This window comes from Pollachius pollachius (genome assembly GCF_949987615.1).
Source record: "Pollachius pollachius genome assembly, chromosome: 3".
Taxonomy (NCBI): domain Eukaryota; kingdom Metazoa; phylum Chordata; class Actinopteri; order Gadiformes; family Gadidae; genus Pollachius; species Pollachius pollachius.
This window is the reverse complement of record NC_136936.1, coordinates 38,311,280-38,332,559: the sequence shown is the minus strand read 5'-3', so window position 1 is coordinate 38,332,559 and position 21,280 is coordinate 38,311,280. Positions and strand designations below refer to the sequence as shown.

Genomic DNA, 21,280 nt, shown 5'->3' with positions numbered 1-21,280 from the left:
GGGTATAGCCTATAATTAACTATTTCTGACCTCCCGAGTGATAAGGGCGTTCATGAGTTGACTGTTCGATATAATTGGTATCTGCTGCTATCTAGAAACCAAAAAAACAAAACAATAATAATATAAGCTGAACTTTGGGTAAAATGTAGACCATTGGACTTGTTTGGTAAGCTAAACAGCCTACCACGCATTCTAGCTTGCTGTTGCATCATACAATTTGCATAAAAGTAGGTATAATTTATAAGAAAACGATTTATCCGTAGGCCCACGGCTTTATACGAGAAGAACATCCTGAATTTAAGCAATTTAGCACGCACTTCCACCTTCTCAATTTCACCACTAGATGGCAGCATATACTGTCTTTTCCTGCAAGCAGTTACACGATATTTCCATAAATCCACCTCCTAGTATTCATGTTAAGTGCTTGGTGCTGATTTTCACATTTACGTGAACTAACTAGTTCATGAACTTTTGATTAAACATTACAGCCACCCATAAATCTGCAATGAGCTTCTTTATTGTCCTATTAATAAGAGTTAATTTTCCTGTTATACACTCAGATACTCACACAATTTGAGAGTCAGTGAACTATACATCAGGCTAGACCAATCACTCACTACCAAATTGGGGTTCTTACCCTTAATTCATGGTCAGGTCATAGTCAGTTGGGAAATATCAAAAATCAAGGGTTCAATCTGATTGGGTGATAATGTAACATATGGGTGGGCTGCAGATTGCAACGACCAACAATTTTGAAGGACTCCGTTTATTTTTAATCAACATCCCTCCTTTGAAATAACAGTTATTTCAGGCATAATTAGGAGGTTAACCGTTGTTTAATGTTGGACGCCAATTAGGCCCTCATATGTTGAAGCCTTTGATAATTACAACACTGACTCTAATTGATGGGCCCAATAGAAAAGATCTGCTAGGAACTGGAGTGACGCGTCCTAGGCTGCTATAATATACTTATTGTGATGCCTCCTCAGGTATCGTGGGTTTCAAGAAAGTGACAGAAAACATTCATGTACATTTGGTAGGTAACACATGCTGTTATCAGAGATACCCAAGCCTATTGAATACCAGGATGGGCCTACACGTCCATCAAAGTAAGAAACGGAGTCGACCACCTGAGACGGACACAAACACACACAACAAAACATACACAGACAATAGGCTGCGTGCAGACGTATCCATTATGGAAAACTGGTTCATTAAAAATGCATGAAGCTCGGGGCTGGAGGAGGTCACCAGCGACAACAGAAATCACTGCATCTGGCTAGAAGTGCCGAACCTCCAGCTCTATGTATTATTAAGAGCGTCTGCGCTAATTGAAAGCCACTTCTCCGCAAATAAAATGTCTGGACAAGACATGCCACGGACACGCCTTGTCATCCCATCTGGAAGTGGACTTCAAAACCAAACAAAGACCAGCTGTAACAAAAAATATCTATATAAGCATGGCTTATTTAGTAGTTGGTTATGATTTAGAGGCTTGATCCTCAGATTGTATCCGTAATGCTATATCAATTATCCCCTTTGTCATCGTAAAACATTGTGGGTCTCTGTGCTGATAATCGGTGTGCGTTGTGTTTTGCGTTGTGAGTTTACTGGTATAAAGTGCTCCCTTAGGGAACCCATTGGAATTTGGACATATGATTAAAATATGAATACTGTTCTGGCCTCCCCCCAAAGTTTCCATTTATTAACACACAGCATACGATGTCAAGCAAACGCAGTAAAGTTGACGTCTATATAATAAACCCCAGTAGCCTACTCCACAACGAACTAATCCTCAAAGGTTATGAGGCTCACTGCAGACAAGAAATGCAGGTAGAAGGCACAGTGGGATTACTCCATGAGAGGTTACAGACATTTGTGTCTTTCTTTTTATAGTGCAGCCTTTAGCTGTACCGTATGCCCGGAGGGAAGGGAAAATGTAATTGCGCATGCGCAGCAGCATAGTCATCTGACGTGTGAATGCAATGAACGATTCGCATTGCTCTGTTGTGGAGGACCATCTCTGGATATGCACAGCGCAGATAGACTAGGGAAAATCACATGTAGCCATAATTTAACAGACGAATACGCAGGCAATAAAGCGTAAGTGATTTTCCGTTGGTCCAATCAAGATCATTCCAGCAAATCGACGTAGAAATGTAGCAGTCGGCTGGAGTGTGTGCGTGTGTGTGTGTGTGTGTGTGTGTGTGTGTGTGTGTGTGTGTGTGTGTGTGTGTGTGTGCGTGTGTGTGTGTGTGTGTGTTGTCACTTGGCCAGTATAGCTGCTGCATGGCAGTTCCACACCGCTGACGATGACGTGAAAACGAGAGCCGCCGATTTACAGACCGCTGCTCCACATCCACATACATGGAGACACAGCCGGTCGTGAACGATGGATTGCGGTGAAAAGCTCACAGTTAGGTAGCGGTTTACCCGGGACCCGAGAAGAGTGTGACCATCCACTGCACAGTCGTGTCGCCGCGGAGCAGCGCTGAGGAGGAGAGGATGGATTTCAGCGTGCTACGGAACCTCATCAGTAGATACGTAAGGGGCAAGCATCAATGTTGATATGTTGTAATCTGCGTCTTCTTCCAGTCCAACTCATGTCTGTTCATGTCATCATGTTGGTCTTTTGATTGTCCATCTCCGTCCTCTCATTAGATAGAATAATGTTTACAAATCAACATAATCTGTTTTGTTGAAATCCGGCACGACTGAATAGGCCGGTATGAAACGGTCGTTTTATAGATTAGTGTTAATATTTGACAAGCCATTTACCTTTTACATACTGCAAATCCAGATGCAGTCAAGGGTGTTTCATGCATGGACAGACCTCTGCACTTATAAAAACCTGAATTGTTAACGTTAGGTCAAGACCTGTTTTTATATTTTTCCCGAAAAAAACTTATTTAGCCTATCATATACACATTATGTAGGCCAAGTAAACAACATGTGTATATGGCACAGGAACGGAGATAAGCACAAACCATACATGTAGCATTAGCTAGGCAGAACATAGCCCTCACAACATGTTGACATCTTCAATAACTCACTCACTATCAAGATGCATAGGAATCGATCGCACCACCTCCTTTACTCTAATCAATGATCTTGGTTGCGGTAGCCACTAGTTCAGCATCGTTGGTGGTTTGTGTGTGTGTTTGAAAAAAGAATAAAGAAAGAAAGTCTCCCCTTGCCATCAACACAACAGCCTGTGATTGTGAGCCAGGATAGGAGGCAGCTGGCTAGTGGGCGGTTGTAGCACAGAAAATGACCAAGTAGAAAGCGGGCCTGTCTCTCATTGGACCTGCATAGCTCATCAGATGAGACTTGTGGCACTTGTACACATGTACCACGTATACTCTGCAATCTCTGACCTGACCCAAGCCCTGGAGCAGGTGATGTTCAAAATAATTGCTTGTGTGTGTGTGTGTGTGTGTGTGTGTGTGTGTGTGTGTGTGTGTGTATAACACATATACTCATAGGGGAGTATACACACATACATGTGTCTGTAACACTGTGTGTGTGTGTGTGTGTGTTCTTCAGTGTACATGTTTCTGCATGTGCTTGCCCATTTGTATGTATAGCACATTTAATCATAGGGGAGTATTCACACATACACATGTGTGTAACTTAGTGTAGGTCCAATTGGTACAGTTCAGTATGAGAATGTGTGTGCGTATGTGTGTGGGCGTGTGCATGTGTGTTTGTTTAACACATTTACTCAAAGGAAGTATATACACACGTGTGTCCATAACATTGTGTAGGATCTATTTGTATTGTTCAATGTGAGTAAGAGAGAGTGACTATGGAAGTGTGTGTGTGCACGTGCCCCAGTGTATGTGTGTGTGTGTGTGTGTGTGTGTTTGCATGGGAGTTTGTTGGTGCTCGTGTGCCAGTACACACTGTATGTATGTGTTTTTGTGTGCGCACGTGCCCCGTGTTTGTGTGTTTGTGTGTGCGCACGTGCCCCTGTGTGTTTGTGTATGCGCGCATGACTGTGTCTGTGTGTGTGTATGTGTATGTGCGGACGTGACCCTGTGTGTGTGTGTGTGTGTGTGTGTGTGTGTGTGTGTGTGTGCGGACATCTCTCTGTGTGCACCACAAGGCGAGGGGGGGAGGGGGTTCTGGGGCCATGAAGGATGAAGCCACAGTGGCTACTGTCAGGGGAAATCAGACACACTCGTGAGGCGTGGAGGAAGAGGAAGAATGTGAGGAGGAGGAAGAGGGCTGGGGCGGATTGACCTCTTCCCTCACCCGACCATCACCCCAGCCCACCATTGTCACTTTGCATTGGGACCGGCAATAGGCAGACAAGTGCACATTAATAAAATATCGATGAGGAAATTGCAAGACATGGATATGTGTGTTTGTGTTTGCGTTAAGCATTTGACTGGGCTCACAACTTTGCAGTCTCAGACGGCATGCCTGTCCACACGAGCACACACTGCCGATCAATATATTTACTTAGAAAATCTCTAGAGGATATTAGCGTGATGTGTTATAATTAAGCAGCGCTGTTTATAGATTATCTAGTGAGCCTGCGTTCACGGTTCCTTGTTAACAGGTTTTCTTGTCAAATTATAATTTTAATGTGGCAGTGTGATCCTAGCATACGTGATTATGGAATATTATGAACTGCTTTAGTTGTGTATCATATTAGTATAATAGTTGCATGGTTTAATAATAATAGTATATAATTGTAGTAGTTTAGTACTAGCAGTCATTTGGTTGTTTATGTGAGCCTCTGTACTTGGCCATGGACATATGCTTGTGTGTGTGTGTGTGTGTGTGTGTGTGGGTGAGTCAGGGTGTGTAAGGGAGTGTAATTATTTCCGTGACACTGAGTGTTTGTGTGACTGTGTGCGCAAACACACACATGTTCGTGCCGTAAGCTGGCTGTTGAAGTCCTCTGATAATAGGAGTGGTGTGTGATCGCTCGGACTGGCACTTAGCCGGACGTCCAAGGAAAGACGACATGAGGTCATTAGCTCTCCAAGGCGGATTGCTGCACGGATGAATGTGTCCCATATATAACATGCCGGGGACCACTCAACGTTCAACGGTGCACCCTGGTATCTTCAAAGCATAGCATCGACTTTGTTCTTAATGCGGCTGGCATTAAAAACATTTTACCAGGGGACCAAGATTGGACATTTTTTAATTCCAGGCGCCAGCCTCAGTGTTGCGGCCCTGGTTGAAATGTGTAAAGGGTAATAGACTCTGCCCAACGATCTGCCACTGGGAAAGCATTGATTTGATGGAAAGTAACTGGCGATAAAAATAAGTATAATCATAAAGTATATGCTAGCAACCATCACACATGTCAGCAGCCCCAGCTGGTGACAACATTCCAACATAACAAGACATCGTAACAAACACAACATAATGTGGTCCCGGAGTAAACCTCTCTATGTATACACACACACACACACACACACACACACACACACACACACACACACACACACACACACACACACACACACACAGACACAGACACACACACACACCAAAAAAAACACCAAAAGCTTTGGGGGCCGGGATAGTATAGCGGCTAGATTGTGTTCCTCCCAGGGTAAAATCTCAGAGTTCAACACCCCTGAATGACCTACGGTCTTCCTGTAGGAATCGCTGAGACAAATGCCCCCTTACTCTTTATTCATTTTTAAGATAATAAAGCATACAGGGCTAAAAAGTGGGTAGTTGAATGCCCGTAGGTAGGTTCCAACCCTGTTGTTCTGAAGGGAGTTTAGGCTGTTATGAGGGGCTGGCTTCTGGCTGCGTGTGTGAGATCCCTGCGAGCTCTACAGCTTTAAGGGGGCTTGGAATGGGAGCCCTCGGCCTCGCTGGCTTGCTAAAGGCCACATTAGAGTGTGATGCTACCCAAGGCTAAGGTCAGCCTACTGCAGTAGAGGCTATCTCCTTACGTAGGTGTCAAGAACACTCTGGGCTTTGTGTTTGTGTAGAGCTCTGCCCAGCGGCTCGTAGGCTTGTGGTCTGAGGCGAGGCCAGGCTGGGTGTGTATCTGAGAAATGAGCCTGTGTAAATCTGATACTACTGGAATGTGTGTATTTCTGACTACATTTCTGAGCCACACACACACACACACACACACACACACACACACACACACACACACACACACACACACACACACACACACACACACACGTATACAGTTAAGTCAGAAATATACTCTGCAATGTGTGCTGCGTGTGTGTGTATCTGTGTGTGTGTGTGTGTGTTTGGAAAGATGAGAGAGCAGTAATGATGGGGGAAGATTTAATATCAAAACATTTGGATGCCTCTCGATTCAAATTTCAAAGACGTGTCTTTTCATTTATTTATTTATATTCCCAGGAGCAGATTAAGTTAGCGGCAGTAAAAAGAGGAAAGGAGACTGAGGTAGCGCAGCTGGATTATGGACTTATGTAACGGTTAGATCACATCAAGGAGAGTGGTGAAGTGAGGAAATGGGAAGTAAAAGAATGCATATTTCTTTGTGGGGGGGGGGTTTAATCCTCCTGTCTGCCTGACTTTTTTGGTCTATTGCCGGAACAGCAAATTATTTTATATGTGACTTTACAGGTCAAGATAAATCCAAGGAAAACACCACTACTCTTATACCAGTGCTATAATTATCTGTATCTATCTTGGTGAAACTCATTAGGAAATGGACCAATGACCTTTCCTTTTAGTTGTATTGAAAGAAGATTAGATCAATAGTCGCTAGATATCTTTATTGACACACCTTATTTGGTTCGTTTTCCTTTCCTGGTATTGTTGTGTGCTTCGGCTTTCAAGGCTGTCCTTTTGCATGTGTTTTGATGAACATAGTGTCTTTAAATCAGGAGGCCCTGATTGGGATGATGACAACCAGATTTCGCTTTATTCAAAAAGGTAAAAAGAAATGCCACAAAAGGTGCATTAAGTGACAATTTGTATCATTACCCATGCTACATGTTAGCTCCTCTTTCTTGTGCATGTTTCTATATGCTGGTTGCTGCGGTGACTAATGGTGTATGAGTGTCGTTGTGTGTGTGTTTTAGCCCGTGACGATAATCAAGGTCTCTTGGTTTCTTTTTATCCGGAACGCTCAAAGACGGTTACATCCACTGGCTCAATGAACTAGGTGGCTCATCATCTCATTAGTTTTTAATAAATAAGAGACGTGTTAGTGATCAGATGTGTGTGTGTTTGTGTGTGTTGGTGTGTGCATGGAGGCATATCATGACCATAATGTTTCGATATAAAAATGAAATAGCTTTTAAAATTCCAAACATTATGGCTGTGATTTTCTTTGCACTTTGCATAATGTATGTGTGTTTGTGTATGTGTAAGTGTGTTTGTGTGTGTGTGTGTGTGTGTGTGTGTGTGTGTGTGTGTGTGTGTGTGTGTGTGTGTGTGTGTGTGTGTGTGCGTGTGCACTCACAACAGTAGTAATAGTAGTAGTAGTGTAATGTCATCAGATTTAGTCGGTAGCCTTTCAAAATAAAAGCGTCATACCCCAAGGCAGGGATCGGTGCGGCGCCGGTGTGCAACGCGTCATCGGTGCATTGTGTGACTGTGCCCCCTCCCTCCTTCCCTGTTGAGTTAACAAGGGCAGTTCATTAAGGCGCTCGCTCAGTCAGGGGAATTCAATCTGGGACCTAATGAGGGATACCTGCTTAACATGGTCTGTGGCGCCACAGGCCAGCGCTGCGTTGGGAGGAGGAAGGGGAACAGGCGAGGCTGCTGCTTAATCAGGTCACTTAATGGTGGATGCCTTTATTATCCCTGGCTGTGCTTCAGGGGAGGCGGGAGGCTGGTGCTGGTGGAGATGTTGGTGATGGTGGAGGGTTTAAGGGGATGGCAGATTGCTTCATGGTGAATGGATCTTGAAAGAGCAGGGTTTCATTTGGAGATGAAGAGTTTGAGGTTGGTTGGTGATGAGATGCCCTTAAAATGATAGCAGGATGAGAATATGATGTATGATGTATAATTTTTTCTGTCATGCCATCCTTTAAATGTCTAAAGAGGACGATTTAATATAAATTACATACATTTTTCCATATCGCAGCAGACAATATAAATTATGGTGCCTTTTATCAGTTCTGCAGTACATTAAAAGTATTTTTAGATAGTATATGGTGTCCGGGCCATAAAGATTAATTCATGAATCTGTATTGGCACACTGATCCCGAGAGCAGCACTTCCACGGGGGATGAGGAGAGTTTCCTTTAAGCCTGAGAAGATGAACCACTGACTGGTTGCTTAAAATGAAGTGTACTGTGGAGCGTTACTGTGATGAGGAAGCACTCTCTCTAATCCTGGCCAATAAAGTGTCTGACCTCCACACACACACACACACACACACACACACACACACACACACACACACACACACACACACACACACACACACACACACACACACACACACACAGGCATAGACACACACACACGCACATGCATGCACGTGCACACACGCAAGCACGAAGGCACACACACACACACACACACACACACACACACACACACACACACTTTAGATCTTAGATATTATATCCCTTCTGGGATCTAATCAATTCGTCAAAACGTGTCCAGTTGTGGCGAGCGGTCGGTGATCCAATGCTCCCCCTCGATGATGACGATGAAGATGATACTAACAGCCGTGTTATAGCCCTGGGACCGTTTGAACACAAAGGAGCAACAGGACCCTGAACCGGCCAAGCAGAGGGAAGGAGTGGCTGATTATAACAGCGGGCAAGAGGGCTGATACGGATCTAGGCAGATTAATGAATAGATAGATACACATCACAAAACTCTCTCTCTCACCCTCGCTCTATTTCTATCCCCCTGTCTCAATCTATTCCGCCCTCTTGTTCTATGTCTTTATTTCTCTCTCTCTCTCGTTTTAGTTCTCTTTCTTTCTCAGCTTTTTCTATCTCTCATTCTATTTCTCGTTCTATTTCTCTCTCGTTCTATTTCACCCTTTTTCTCTACCTCTGTCTCTCGCTCTCTTGCTCTCTTTTTCTGTGTCCTTCCTTCACGCTTAGACTGGCAGAGTGAGACACTACCTCGTCCAGGAGGTTTAAGCATCCTATAAAAAGATTCCTTTGTTTCTTCCTTCTTCCCTTATCCACTTCCTAATTATCAAAGCAGGTTAACCCTCTGTAATCACGCCCCCTGATTCCTTTTCAGATGAAGTAAGGTAGGCAGAGAAGGACGTAGGAAATTAGAGCAAAGGAGATGAGGCTGTAGGATTAGAAATCGGGCTGCTCGATTATGGAAAATATTTTGAGATTTTGGTCAATATTGAAATCAAGATTATTCAAACGATTATTTTTGAGTTTGAAAACATGATGTATTTATTCAGCATGTCTCTCCCAAAAACACTTTGTAATCGAGAACTTTGAAATTTCGCCTTAAAAAATTACACAAAATAGTCTAAAAGAAAATATTCAAATAAAACAGATATGTATCCAGCTGCACTTTCTATAAAACATAAAAGAAAAAACGGAAAATCGATTATATTAGTTTTTTGATCGTTTGACGCTAAAATCGAAATCGAGAGTGAAATTCGATTATCGCCCAGCCCTAATTAGAAGGTAGTACAGCTAGGTGTGAGTGTGTGAGGTCATATGGTGTCTTGTGTGGATGTGGATGCGGTGAGGCAGGTGGGTAGGAGAAACGGGTTTGATTTGGGAATAGCTTTATGGACCCACACTCGTTTACATTCTCACCATTCAGCCTGCACGCAATGTTTATACACTGCTCGTGAAGCACCCATGAAAGCTCACTCACACACACACACACACACACACACACACACAGGTTGTAGCAGGTGCTTCTCCATTTTGGTCCTACACTTTTCACGATGCATTCACCTCACACAAACCACTCTACAACATTATCCCTCCAACCACTTCTCTTATTTTTATATTAATGTATCTATATATATCTCGCCTGCAACACCGCATTTATTCTTGACTTTTATTATCACACGGGTTAGACTGACCTACTAACCCACCAGGTGCACACACAGCCGTGAACTGTCACACACACACACACACACCCACACACACACACACCCAAACACACACACACACACACACACACACACACACACACATACGCACCCTGGCTTATTGCGTGGTGTACAGAGTTGTTCTGGCAGCGTCGCCCATATCGCCTTTAGGTGAGCCGTGTTGGTGAGCAGATGGATCTCCCTGTCAACATGCCCTCTATTACGGGGACTATGTTTGGAGACCGTTCCCCCCCTGCCCCTCACCCCCCGCTGGGACCAGGCCGCTTGACGTCCCCGGCCTCTTCTGCAGATCCCGGGCTTAACCTTCCCCCAGGGTCTCCGGTTGGCCTAGAAGCCCGACACTTTACTCCTGACTCATTTTCTGCTTGAATGAACTTTTAATCCCTAAATTCATGGCTCAAGTGAGCGCTCATGCTATACCGCTTGCCCTCTGTATTGTTGTTGTTCATCTTTTTTCATCGGCCGAGATGTATTTATTGTTGTTACTTTCCCTTACTCGTTCATTTTCTGCCTCCACACTGCTTTTCTCCTATCTTTCATTTCCCAGTGCATTAATCACTTGCTGGCTCTTGTGTCCTGTCCCCACCCCCCTGCATGGGGCCACAGTAGAGGGCCTGATGACTATTTTTACCTGTCTGTCTTAAGGCCTTTTATCGACCGAACTCTCCCTCTCTGGCAAGACTACCGCTACTTTAGTGAAAATAGGAAAATGATGGTGGTTATGAATTCCACACAGCTTTGCCAGTTTTGCGGGTAGGGGGTTGATATTGTGTGTGCCACTGCCAGTGCTGGGAATCTATGCCACAGATACATAAAGCCGCCAACATCTTTACTTTAATCTTAATGAAAAGTGTTGAGCACAGCTTGAATTGAAAAAAAGAATTAAATTAAAACAGGTTTCTTTTTATATCACATGGTGTTTAACTGGCATGCTATTAAAACCTTTCTGGACCATGTCCCCAAATCGCTTCAAAAACAGATATATTATGAGTTGATATTATGTGGTAATGTCTCTTCCAAACCAAGCACCGAATAAAGGGCTTGGAGTGTCCGCAATAAGCAGCTCACCACTGGCTGTGTAATGATGGACGATGAATGATGTGTGGCTGACCGACAAATGGTGGATTCAGTGGAATGGAAAAAAAAAAAAGCTCCGTAACCAGGAGGCCAAGACCTGGGGCTATAGACCTCACGGAGGTGACGTCAAGCAAAACCCACAAGAAAAAGATATCCGAGACGAGAGTCATCGGAACCTCTCATTTTGCATTTCATATGCATCGCCTCCCTCTCAAGATTGTATTGCCTATGCATTCTCATGGTACATCGCACTATGGTGGACGAGCGGTTATCAGCACGGCGGGGAAGAGCAGTCCCTTTGGATGTGCTAGAAGTGAAAAGAAGTGCTTTGTCAGGGAGCGGGACGCCTGCTGCCAGGGGGTCACTCCAGCGCCGCCCACTCATGCCAATGCATTAAAAACAATGCTCCCGGCTGAATGGAAACCAACCACTGTCCTTTTCTTCCCTTCACCAGCGGTGTCTCTCCCTCGGAGTCCCACACCTGCTATTATGTCTAATGAACAGTGTGTTCTGAATACCGCCCCGTAGTAACCTCCTGGAGAGCACTCTCACCGCACGCACGCACGCACGCACGCACGCACGCACGCACGCACACACGCACGCATACACACAGGCTCATACTCTGGTCGTGCAGCGCTCTGTGGCAGTTTCCCAGTAGCGGGGTTTTAATCACGTTACAATGCGACTGGCCACTGTGAATGATTCGCATACCATGATGCACTGAGCTGCCCTTATCCGGGGGTGGGGGCAAAATAGGCCTACATGTGTTGCTGCATTTGAATTGGGTTAGGTGGTGTACTAGTTGGAAGAAGTAAAACTAGGACTAGTAGGACTCAGGATTCCGGCCTGCCTGCGTGGACTTGTTTCTGTTTGTACCGAGCTGGCTAAGCTAAGCCAGTGGCTAGCTGAGCCAAACGGCTAATGCATGCAGGAAGGCCGTCTTTGGGTATCAATTTAGGCATGAGGATGAGGATGATGTCTTCTATGTTGTCATTGAGCCACAGAGCCGGTGGTGTAATGGTCGTAGGGTCAGGGGACGGACGGAATGGCCCTCCTCCACTTTCTTACCCCCCTTCCTGCACCACTCTTCAACAGAAGGGAGTCAGTGATGCTGTGTCAGGAATGGGGGTTGAACGCCGGTCCCAGAGGATTTCCTTCCTTCAGAATTGACCTTGTTATTATTGCTTTAATTTTGATTGGCAGATTATTGACCAAAAAACGATGTTTGAGATGACTGAGTTATTTGTTCACAATGTACTATATGAGGAAGCTATATATGTCCTTTGTCCATATTTAAATACATAAGGGTTGTATGTGTCCAAGGTCTTGTTTCAGACCATTGGCGTCTAGATGTCAATAAAATGCATGGTCCAATTTAAGTTCCCCCACTTTAAAAAAACAAACACTGGCAACACCTACAGCAGGAAATCATATGAGCCATGCACAAGCAAACAAACCATGCCAGTCACTTTACTCGTCCTGACTCAAAATGTGAAGATACGACTATTCCAGTGACTTCTTGTCATGTCATTAAAATAACAGCTTGGCTTGCTGTCGATAGCTCACATCATCATCATCATCATCATCATCCCTAACGTCATCGTTATGTGTAATGGTAGGGTCTATATATACCTTGAAGATCACTGCTCCAGTAATCGCTTCATACCCGATGGAGGTCATTGCGCAAATCATATTTAATTGGCTAAGAGAAGAATGGAAGGAACACTAACAGCTCTTGAATTCTTGTCGGGTTCTGTGTGTATATATATATATATATATATATATATATATATATATATATATATATATATGTATGTGTATATATATGAAAACATGAATTCTCTTTGTCTCTCTCAGTGTGCGGGGGAGGAGAACTGGTTGGACAGTCGGACGGTGTACATCGGACAGAAAGAGCCCCCACCGGGAGTGGAGGCATACATCCCTCAGCGTTACCCTGACAACCGCATCGTCTCTTCCAAGGTGAGAGAGTTGCACGCTACACCGACAGTTATAAATGCCATTGCCATCACACGTTCGTAGGCTGTATGTTGGGTTTGTTGTGATGTCTCTATGATGACTTACACAAACACGTATCCAGCGTCCAGTCTTATGCTTATTCCTGTCCTGTGTTATGAGCTACAATGTTTAAACGCGTTGACCTCTGTTCCTCGAGAACATTGGCTATTACAGTGTAACAGTTGTTTTACAGTCGACCGTTATTCCCTCTCTCACTCGCTCCCCCTTCTCTCATCAGTACACCTTCTGGAACTTCATTCCCAAGAACCTGTTTGAACAGTTCAGAAGAATCGCAAACTTCTACTTCCTGGTCATCTTCCTGGTCCAGGTGAGAGTTCCATCGCTGTAGAGCAGCACCACCCTTTGGTTTTTATTCATAGTGACATCAAGTACCGTATTTCTGAACAGGATGGGTTTTACATAATTACCAATGACTACAAGAACCAGACTGCATTGCATGGTTTTCCTGCGGAGCACTTCCTCTTGCATCTTCGTGTAGTTTGTCAAAGTGATTGATCCTTATCTCTCCTGTGTGTGATGCTCTCTCTCTCTCTCATGCTGTGTCTCTCGCTCTCTCTCTCTCTTGCTCTCTCCCTCTGTCGCTTGCTCTCTCTCTCCCCATGTGCAGCTTATAATCGACACGCCCACCAGCCCGGTAACCAGCGGCCTGCCGCTCTTCTTCGTCATCACTGTCACCGCCATTAAACAGGTGGGACATGCAGGGCAACACACACACACACACACACACACACACACACACACACACACACACACACACACACACACACACACACACACACACACACACACAAGCACACAGACACACACTAAACTCTGCTATGCTATGCATGACATTAGTGCCTCATGGGGGGGGGGGAAATAAACGTCTATTAAATAGTGTTATGTCAATACCAGCTGCTTTCAGACCCCAAGCTTATAATTACACAAAGACACGCATGAATGCCAAAACATGCGTACACACACACCTGCACACACACACATGCATGCACACACACACACACATACACACACACACACACTGACAAATGCGCGCGGCCATGCAAGGGACCGAAGCGTACCGCCCGTACTCACTGGGAAGGCACGCTATTGAATATGTCTGCCGATGTGAGAACATGATAATGAATGGACTCCTCTGTTAATGGCTCTCGCTGAGTGCCCCCTCTTCCTCGCCCCCCCCCTATCCCACGACCCCCATCACCACTCCACCTCCGCGAGGTAGGCTGTCCCCCCCTCCGCTGTGTCCCGGCACAGAGGGGGTGGGTCGCCAGGGTGTGTGCTGATAGATGGCTCTCTGGATGGTAGACCGAGCGTAGTGGGGGTCTTTATTGGTTGCATAAATTGCTGAAACGTGACGCTCTGGCTCAAACTCCTGGAAAAGGGGTCGCCTTAGCTATGGAAAAACAACACTAATGAATAACCTCCTATGACAGTTTTCTCGCTCTCTCTTTCTCTCGCTCTCACTCTCTCTCTACACACACACACACACATCACGCGTTGCTCCGTCACAAAGCACTGGCCTCGTTTCTCTCTGCACAATAATCTAAATATTCCCCCTCTCCTCCTCCTCCCTCTCCTCTCCTCTCCCTCTCCCTCATCTCCTTTCTCCTTCTTCCCTCTCCCCCTCCTTTTTTCTCTCCGTCCTGTCTTATCCAACTCCTGCAACTCTCCCCATCCACTTCTCTCCTGAATCTCTTCCCTCACTCCTCTCATCCTCCTTCTCCTCACCTGTCCTCTCCTTCCTCTCCTCTCCCACCTCTCCTCTCCTTTCCTCCCTCTCTTCCCTCTAAATCTCCTCTCCTGTCCTCTCTCGCTTCCCTCCCCTCCTCTCCTCTCTTCTCCTGTCCTCTCCTCCCCTCTCCTATCCTGTCCTGTCCTCTCTGCTCCTCTCCTCTACTTTCCTCTCCTCTCCTGCTCTTCCTCGTTCTTCCCATCCTCCCCTGTCCTGTCCTGTCCTGTCCTCCCCTCCCCTCTCCTCTACTCTCCTATCCTGTCCTCCCTTGTCCTGTCCTGTCCTCTCCTCCCCTCCCCTCCTCTCCTGGGTCCCTGTGTCCCTGTGCCTGGTAGGGCTATGAGGACTGGCTCCGGCACAAGGCGGACTGCTCCATCAACGAGTGTCCGGTGGATGTGGTGCAGCAGGGGAAGGCGGCCAGGACGCAGAGTCACAAGCTGCGGGTAAGCATGGCCTCATTAGAGACACACACACACACACACACACACACACACACACACACACACACACACACACACACACACACACACACACACACACACACACACACACACACACACACCGCCACCCATCGCCTCAGGCCACGACTCAGCATTACTGTACAGCTCTCTCTATCGCTCACACTCGCTCTCTCTCTCTCCCTTGCTTTCTATCTATCTCCGTCGCTCTCTCTCTCTCTCCCTTTGACGCTCTCTTGCTCTTTCTCTATCCCCCTCTCTTTATCACAATCTCTCATTACAGTAAGTATGAGAGTGTGTTTTCTTGCATTCCTTCTATTCTGTTCTCCCCCCATCCCCCAACACACACACACCCTCCCACTTGAAGTAGTCCTTTGTAGGGCGATCAAGACCGATGTGTTCCATTAGAGTTCAGCACAAACAGTCAGAGTAGTTGCTGTACCACCCTTCTCCTGGCCACTTCCACCGGCGCATCGCCAGTGTAGAGGCAGCCACCTTCATGCCATTTCTAATCAAGAAAATGAACACAGCATCCCCCTAAGAAAGGCCTACCATTCAACTCCCCTTCCCCCAGGTCATGCCATCCTCTCCGTCAGCTGAGCTACAGCTGCCCTGTAAAGCCCAACATATGTCACTCTGATGTGCAAGGCTCAGTTTTTCTGTGCACAAATTAAAGGTCACATCATACAGGGCTACAGGGATGTTTTGACTCCCGGCCAAAGGTTGTGGGTTTGAAACCTTACAGTCATCACGATAATCCCTGGCGTTTTATGTCATGCTTTTCAATGCACCAAACGTGTTTTATGTCTGTGTGTAGGTGTGTGTGGATGTGCATTAAACCTAGTGCCATGGCAGTGAATGAGGTGTGATACAGGAGTGTTTGCAGCCTATTTGTAGTCACCCTTTCAGGTATAGGATTCTGAACCTTGTCTCTGGTGGTTAATGACATGCATCTAATGAAATAATGTGGATCAAATACAGGCTGCTGAATACCTAAATAAGGAAAAATACTAGGATTGCGAAATACTATTTTCTACACATTCATAGCATCTGATGTGACAAGCGACTATGAGCAGTCGTAGATTTTCATTTACAGCTGTTAATGGTTTATTATAAATTGGGTCAGCCTATCCATTAAAAGGGCACACAGTTATCCCCATTCAGAGTGATCTGCAACAGGTCGCAGGGCAGCGTGAAACAAGGCTTCGGCAGCAACAGCCCAATCCCAAAGGTTAGGGACCATGGCCATTCCCGTTTCCGTAGCAACAACGTGGAACTTCTCTCTCTCTCTCTCTCTCTCTCTCTCTCTCCCGATGAGCCTCTAGTCCCATCTTTATTTACATTTCAATTCCTCTCGTCTTTTAGTATTTTCCTCTCTTTAACTCTCAACGTTTGCGGCAGGTCTCGCACTTCCTCAGATCGAACTGAGGGGATTAGAGCGTGAGCCGTGGGATGGGAATAATAATGATGAATACATTAATCATGGAAAAATCTAGAAGCGCGTTTCTGTTTGCACGTGTGTGATGTGCACGGTCGCCGTGGAGACTGTGGATTTATTGTCAGTTTAATCCTCTCCGCTCGCATAATCCGTTATGCAACCGTTCGGTCCCTCCAGGAGGGGGGGGGGGAGGAGAGAGAGAGAGAGAGAGAGAGAGAGAGAGAGAGAGAGAGAGAGAGAGAGAGAGAGAGAGAGAGAGAGAGAGAGAGAGAGAGAGAGAGAGAGAGAGAGAGAGAGAGAGAGAGAGAGGTGTGGCCTTGAAGCCTCATCTGTGTGTTCCTCCGCCGTCTCACTGCCACTCAGTCATCATTTATCAATGACACTAAAGGTGTGATTACTTGGGAAACATTGAACGCATTGAATCCATCCCGCTACATAGTATTCCCATGGGGGGAACGGGGGGATCCAGTTTCGTTGTCCGGCCTCGTGGCACGTTGCCGTGGAGATGACTCTTGGACTTGAAATCATCAGCATTGACCGGGTACGCCAAACAACGTAACGTGCAAACCAATACATTTGCAGTTACATCCAAAAGGACGGAATGTTTCAGGCAGTTGGGTTTGTGTGCTTTTTTTAAGCTTGTTGTAAGTGAGAACACAACACGAGACCAAGTGAGGTGTCTCACAAGGTGTCTTAACGCGTCCCAAGTGAACACACCTCAAGCAGCAGCCCCTCAAATATCTGTGTGTGTGTGTTTGTGTTGGCTTGCGGTGGTGTGCGTTGCCACGGCGACAGGTGGGCGACGTGGTGGTGGTGAAGGAAGATGAGACATTCCCGTGCGACCTGGTCCTGCTGTCGTCCAGCCGTGAGGACGGCACCTGCTACGTCACCACGGCCAGCCTCGACGGGGAGTCTAGTCACAAGGTGAGGGACACACAGACTCACCATCACAAGCACTCAAACTCACACACACAGACTTACACAAGCACGCACACACGTACGTGTATGTGTGTGTGTGTGTGCGTCACATCATCATCATCATAAGCCTCTATTTTAAGGCGCAAAAACACAGTTGGATTTAAAATTTGTGCCAACTCGTCTGTTTCTCCGTGTGTACAGGTCTGACATGTCCACTTGGGTGAACACACACACACACACACACACACACACACACACACACACACACACACACCTAAAAGAGAGCAGGAGTCAAGCCTGCTCTCTTGGGTGAACACACACACACTCACACACACCTAAAAGAGAGCAGGAGTCATGCCTGTGCCCACATCCTCATAATCCCCATGGGGGTAGGGGGGCCGGGGAATAGTTCCATGAGTCACCCTTCCCTGTCACACCAATCTACCACCAGCATCGCACCGCAGCGCAGCGACTATAACCGCCCTGATTGGCTCGTGTGAGGTGACATTTTTCTTTTGATCTGTACCGTGACTCTCTTGCTTTCGCTCTCTCTATTGCTGTCTCTATATCTCTCTCTGTCTCTATCTCCAAATCTATCGCTCGCTCTCACTCTCTATTTTCAATCTCTCTCCAGTGGCGGTTCTACGTCCAGTTACGCCCCGGGCAAGACTTCCTCCAAGCGGGGGGGGGGGGGGGGGGGTGGGGGGTTGACTTCAGTGGGGGTTTCATTCCGTCTCTGCACGGCACCTTCTCAACGAGCACGTGTGCGCCTGCAGCCAGAGAGGCCGCCAATATACCAATTCCCCACACAATGTTATGTACTTCATAGAAAACCACTTCGCGGCACGTTTTTATTTTTTACTGCTCGTGGCGCCCCCCATGTGATTTGGCGCCCCCCACAAATATGCCGCCCCGGGCGGCTGCCTGGTTCGCCCGTGCCTAAAACCGCCACTGTCTCTCTCCCTCCCTACCTCTCTCTACCGCCCTCTTACAGACCTACTACGCTGTACCGGACACCAATGCCTTCAGAACGGACCGGGAGGTGGAGTCGTTACACGCCACCATCGAATGTGAACAGCCCCAGCCTGACCTCTACAAGTGAGTGCCACACATACGTCCGCGTGTTCAGGTGCGGGTATTGGTAGCATGTTATCGCCTTTGTTCTTCGCTTTCTTCCATTTGATTCGAGCATGTGCCGTTTCTCTGTGAACAGATTTGTGGGACGCATCAACGTCTACAAGGACACAGAAGAGCCTGTGGCTAGGTAGGAGTGATTTTCTCCTTTTTGTCCTTTTATTTTAGTTTTCGCTGACCGTGCAAACTGTTCGTCCTGGATTAATTAAAGGGAGAAGAGGAGGGGAGGAGGGCAATTCCACAGCATGGATTTTGATCTGCCCTGCGTCGAGGACGGGGTGGAAGATGCCCTCTTCCTCTCTGTTTGGCTCACGGTGGGGTTATGAGTGACCCACTGCTGGTCTGGGTCAACGCATGTACTCGAAAATAAGCCCTGATTGCTCTGAAACGCACATTTTATTCAACGCTTTTCCCTCCTCTCTCCTCCTCCCTCTACATCTGTCTTCTCCTCTGCAGACCACTCGGATCGGAGAACCTGCTCCTCAGAGGAGCCACATTGAAGAACACACACCACATATACGGTACTAACACTCTGCCCACCCTCCCTTAAATCTCTTGTGAGTGTTAGTGTTGACGTTGTCATGGTAACTTATTGTCTCTCTCTCTCTCTCTCTCTCTCTTCACCATACAGCTGTCGCCATTTACACTGGCATGGAGACCAAGATGGCGCTCAATTACCAGTCCAAGTCACAGAAGCGCTCAGCTGTGGAAAAGTATGATTATCTCCACATACAGAGCTGTCATTCTGAACCCTGGTAGATTTAGTGCTGCCAATTGTATGGGTAGCCCCTAGTTACCCACAACATGAGCAGTCCTTGGCTTTCATTTTGCCTCATCCAATCTGGATGGTCAGGCAAGAACAACTGTGGACTTATCATCGCCTCATATATGATATTACATGCAAATAATCAATTGGCTTATCAGGGTTTCACACAGCTCTCCATAAACTGTACACAGCGCCTCGCATATAGACACTGATTACAAATTTAAAACACGATTGCGTTACAGTGTAGGCTATAATAAATGGTGTCTCTCGATCTGCCTCATTCTCTCTCTCTCTCTCTCTCTCTCTCTCTCTCTCGCTCTCTCGCTCTCTCGCTCTCTCTCTCTCTCTCCTACCTTTCTTTTTTCTCTCTCCTACCTCTCTCTCTCTTCTACCTATCTCACCTTACTCTTTCTCTCTCCCTCCCTACCTCTCTCTATCTCTCTCTCTCCTACCACTCTCTCCTCCTTCTCTCTCTCTCCTACCACTCCCTCTCCTCCTTCTCTCTCTCTCCCCCCTCCCTCTCTCCTACCTCTCTCTCTCCCCTCTCTCTCTCTCTCCCCTCCCTCTCTCTCTCCCCTCCCTCTCTCTCTCCTACCTCTCTCTCTCCCCTCCCTCTCTCTCTCCTACCTCTCTCTCTCCCCTCCCTCTCTCTCTCCTACCTCTCTCTCTCCCCTCCCTACCTCTCTCCTACCACTCCCTCTCCTTCTTCTCTCTCTCTCTCTCCCCTCCCTCTCTCTCTCCTAACTCTCTCTCCCCTCCCTCTCTCTCTCCTACCTCTCTCTCTCTCCAGGTCGATGAATGCCTTCCTCATAGTGTACCTGTGCATCCTGATCAGCAAGGCGGTCATCAACACGGTTCTAAAGTACGCGTGGCAGTGGTCCCCCGACCGGGACGAGCCCTGGTACAACCACCGCACCGAGAACGAGCGCCAGCGACCCGTGGTACGTCCCTAAAACAACGACAAAATATCCCACCATATTCGCTGTGTTGTTCCCCCAAAATAGTGATAGTAGTGGTTTTTCATAGTGATGCCAAAGTGGGGAATTGATCATTATGCTGTAATTGTGTGTATATTGTGTGTATATAGAAATAAAATACATGTAATATACACAAGACAAGTCAATTTTGTTAATATATACTCAACCACAGTTACAGTCTCAAAGGGCTTCGCATCCAACATTTGATGACGTATCAAGTCGAAAATAGTTACACCTGTCCTATTAAATAAATACTTCACACATTTTACACTCTCTCTCTCTCTCTCTCTCTCTCTCTCTCTCTCTCTCTCTCTCTCTCTCTCTCTCTCTCTCTCTCTCTCTCTCTCTCTCTCTCCCTCTCCCTCTCCTCTCTCTCTCCCCCTCCCCACCTCCCTCCCTCCCTCCCTCCAGGTGATCCGGGCATTCACTGACTTCCTGGCGTTCATGGTGCTCCTTCAACTACATCATACCTGTGTCCATGTACGTCACTGTGGAGATGCAGAAGTTCCTGGGCTCCTACTTCATCACCTGGGACGAGGAGATGTTCGACGAGGAGCTGGGCGAGGGCGCGCAGGTCAACACCTCGGACCTCAACGAGGAGCTGGGACAGGTCCGCACGCACACATGCTCACACGCACCGGCACACACACACACACACACACACACCTTATAATAGGAGGAGTTAAGCCTAACAAGGTCCAAGCCTGCAAAAC

The 21,280-nt window shown here is 46.7% G+C and overlaps 1 protein-coding gene across 1 annotated transcript in view; it reads left to right on the top strand.

Annotated features, from left to right (window-relative positions):
* Positions 1-2,505: 2,505 nt before the first annotated feature.
* Positions 2,506-21,280, top strand: part of LOC307072329 (phospholipid-transporting ATPase IH-like) — a gene marked incomplete at both ends in the record, with an annotated part of 34,303 nt that continues 15,528 nt past the window's right edge. Inside the window, 13 exon segments of the mRNA XM_079731586.1 lie at positions 2,506-2,544; positions 12,968-13,090; positions 13,365-13,454; positions 13,755-13,835; positions 15,212-15,319; positions 17,568-17,696; positions 18,685-18,788; positions 18,904-18,954; positions 19,281-19,345; positions 19,456-19,537; positions 20,381-20,531; positions 20,979-21,020; positions 21,022-21,177. Of these exon segments, the coding sequence (XP_079587712.1) occupies positions 2,506-2,544; positions 12,968-13,090; positions 13,365-13,454; positions 13,755-13,835; positions 15,212-15,319; positions 17,568-17,696; positions 18,685-18,788; positions 18,904-18,954; positions 19,281-19,345; positions 19,456-19,537; positions 20,381-20,531; positions 20,979-21,020; positions 21,022-21,177 (1,221 nt within the window).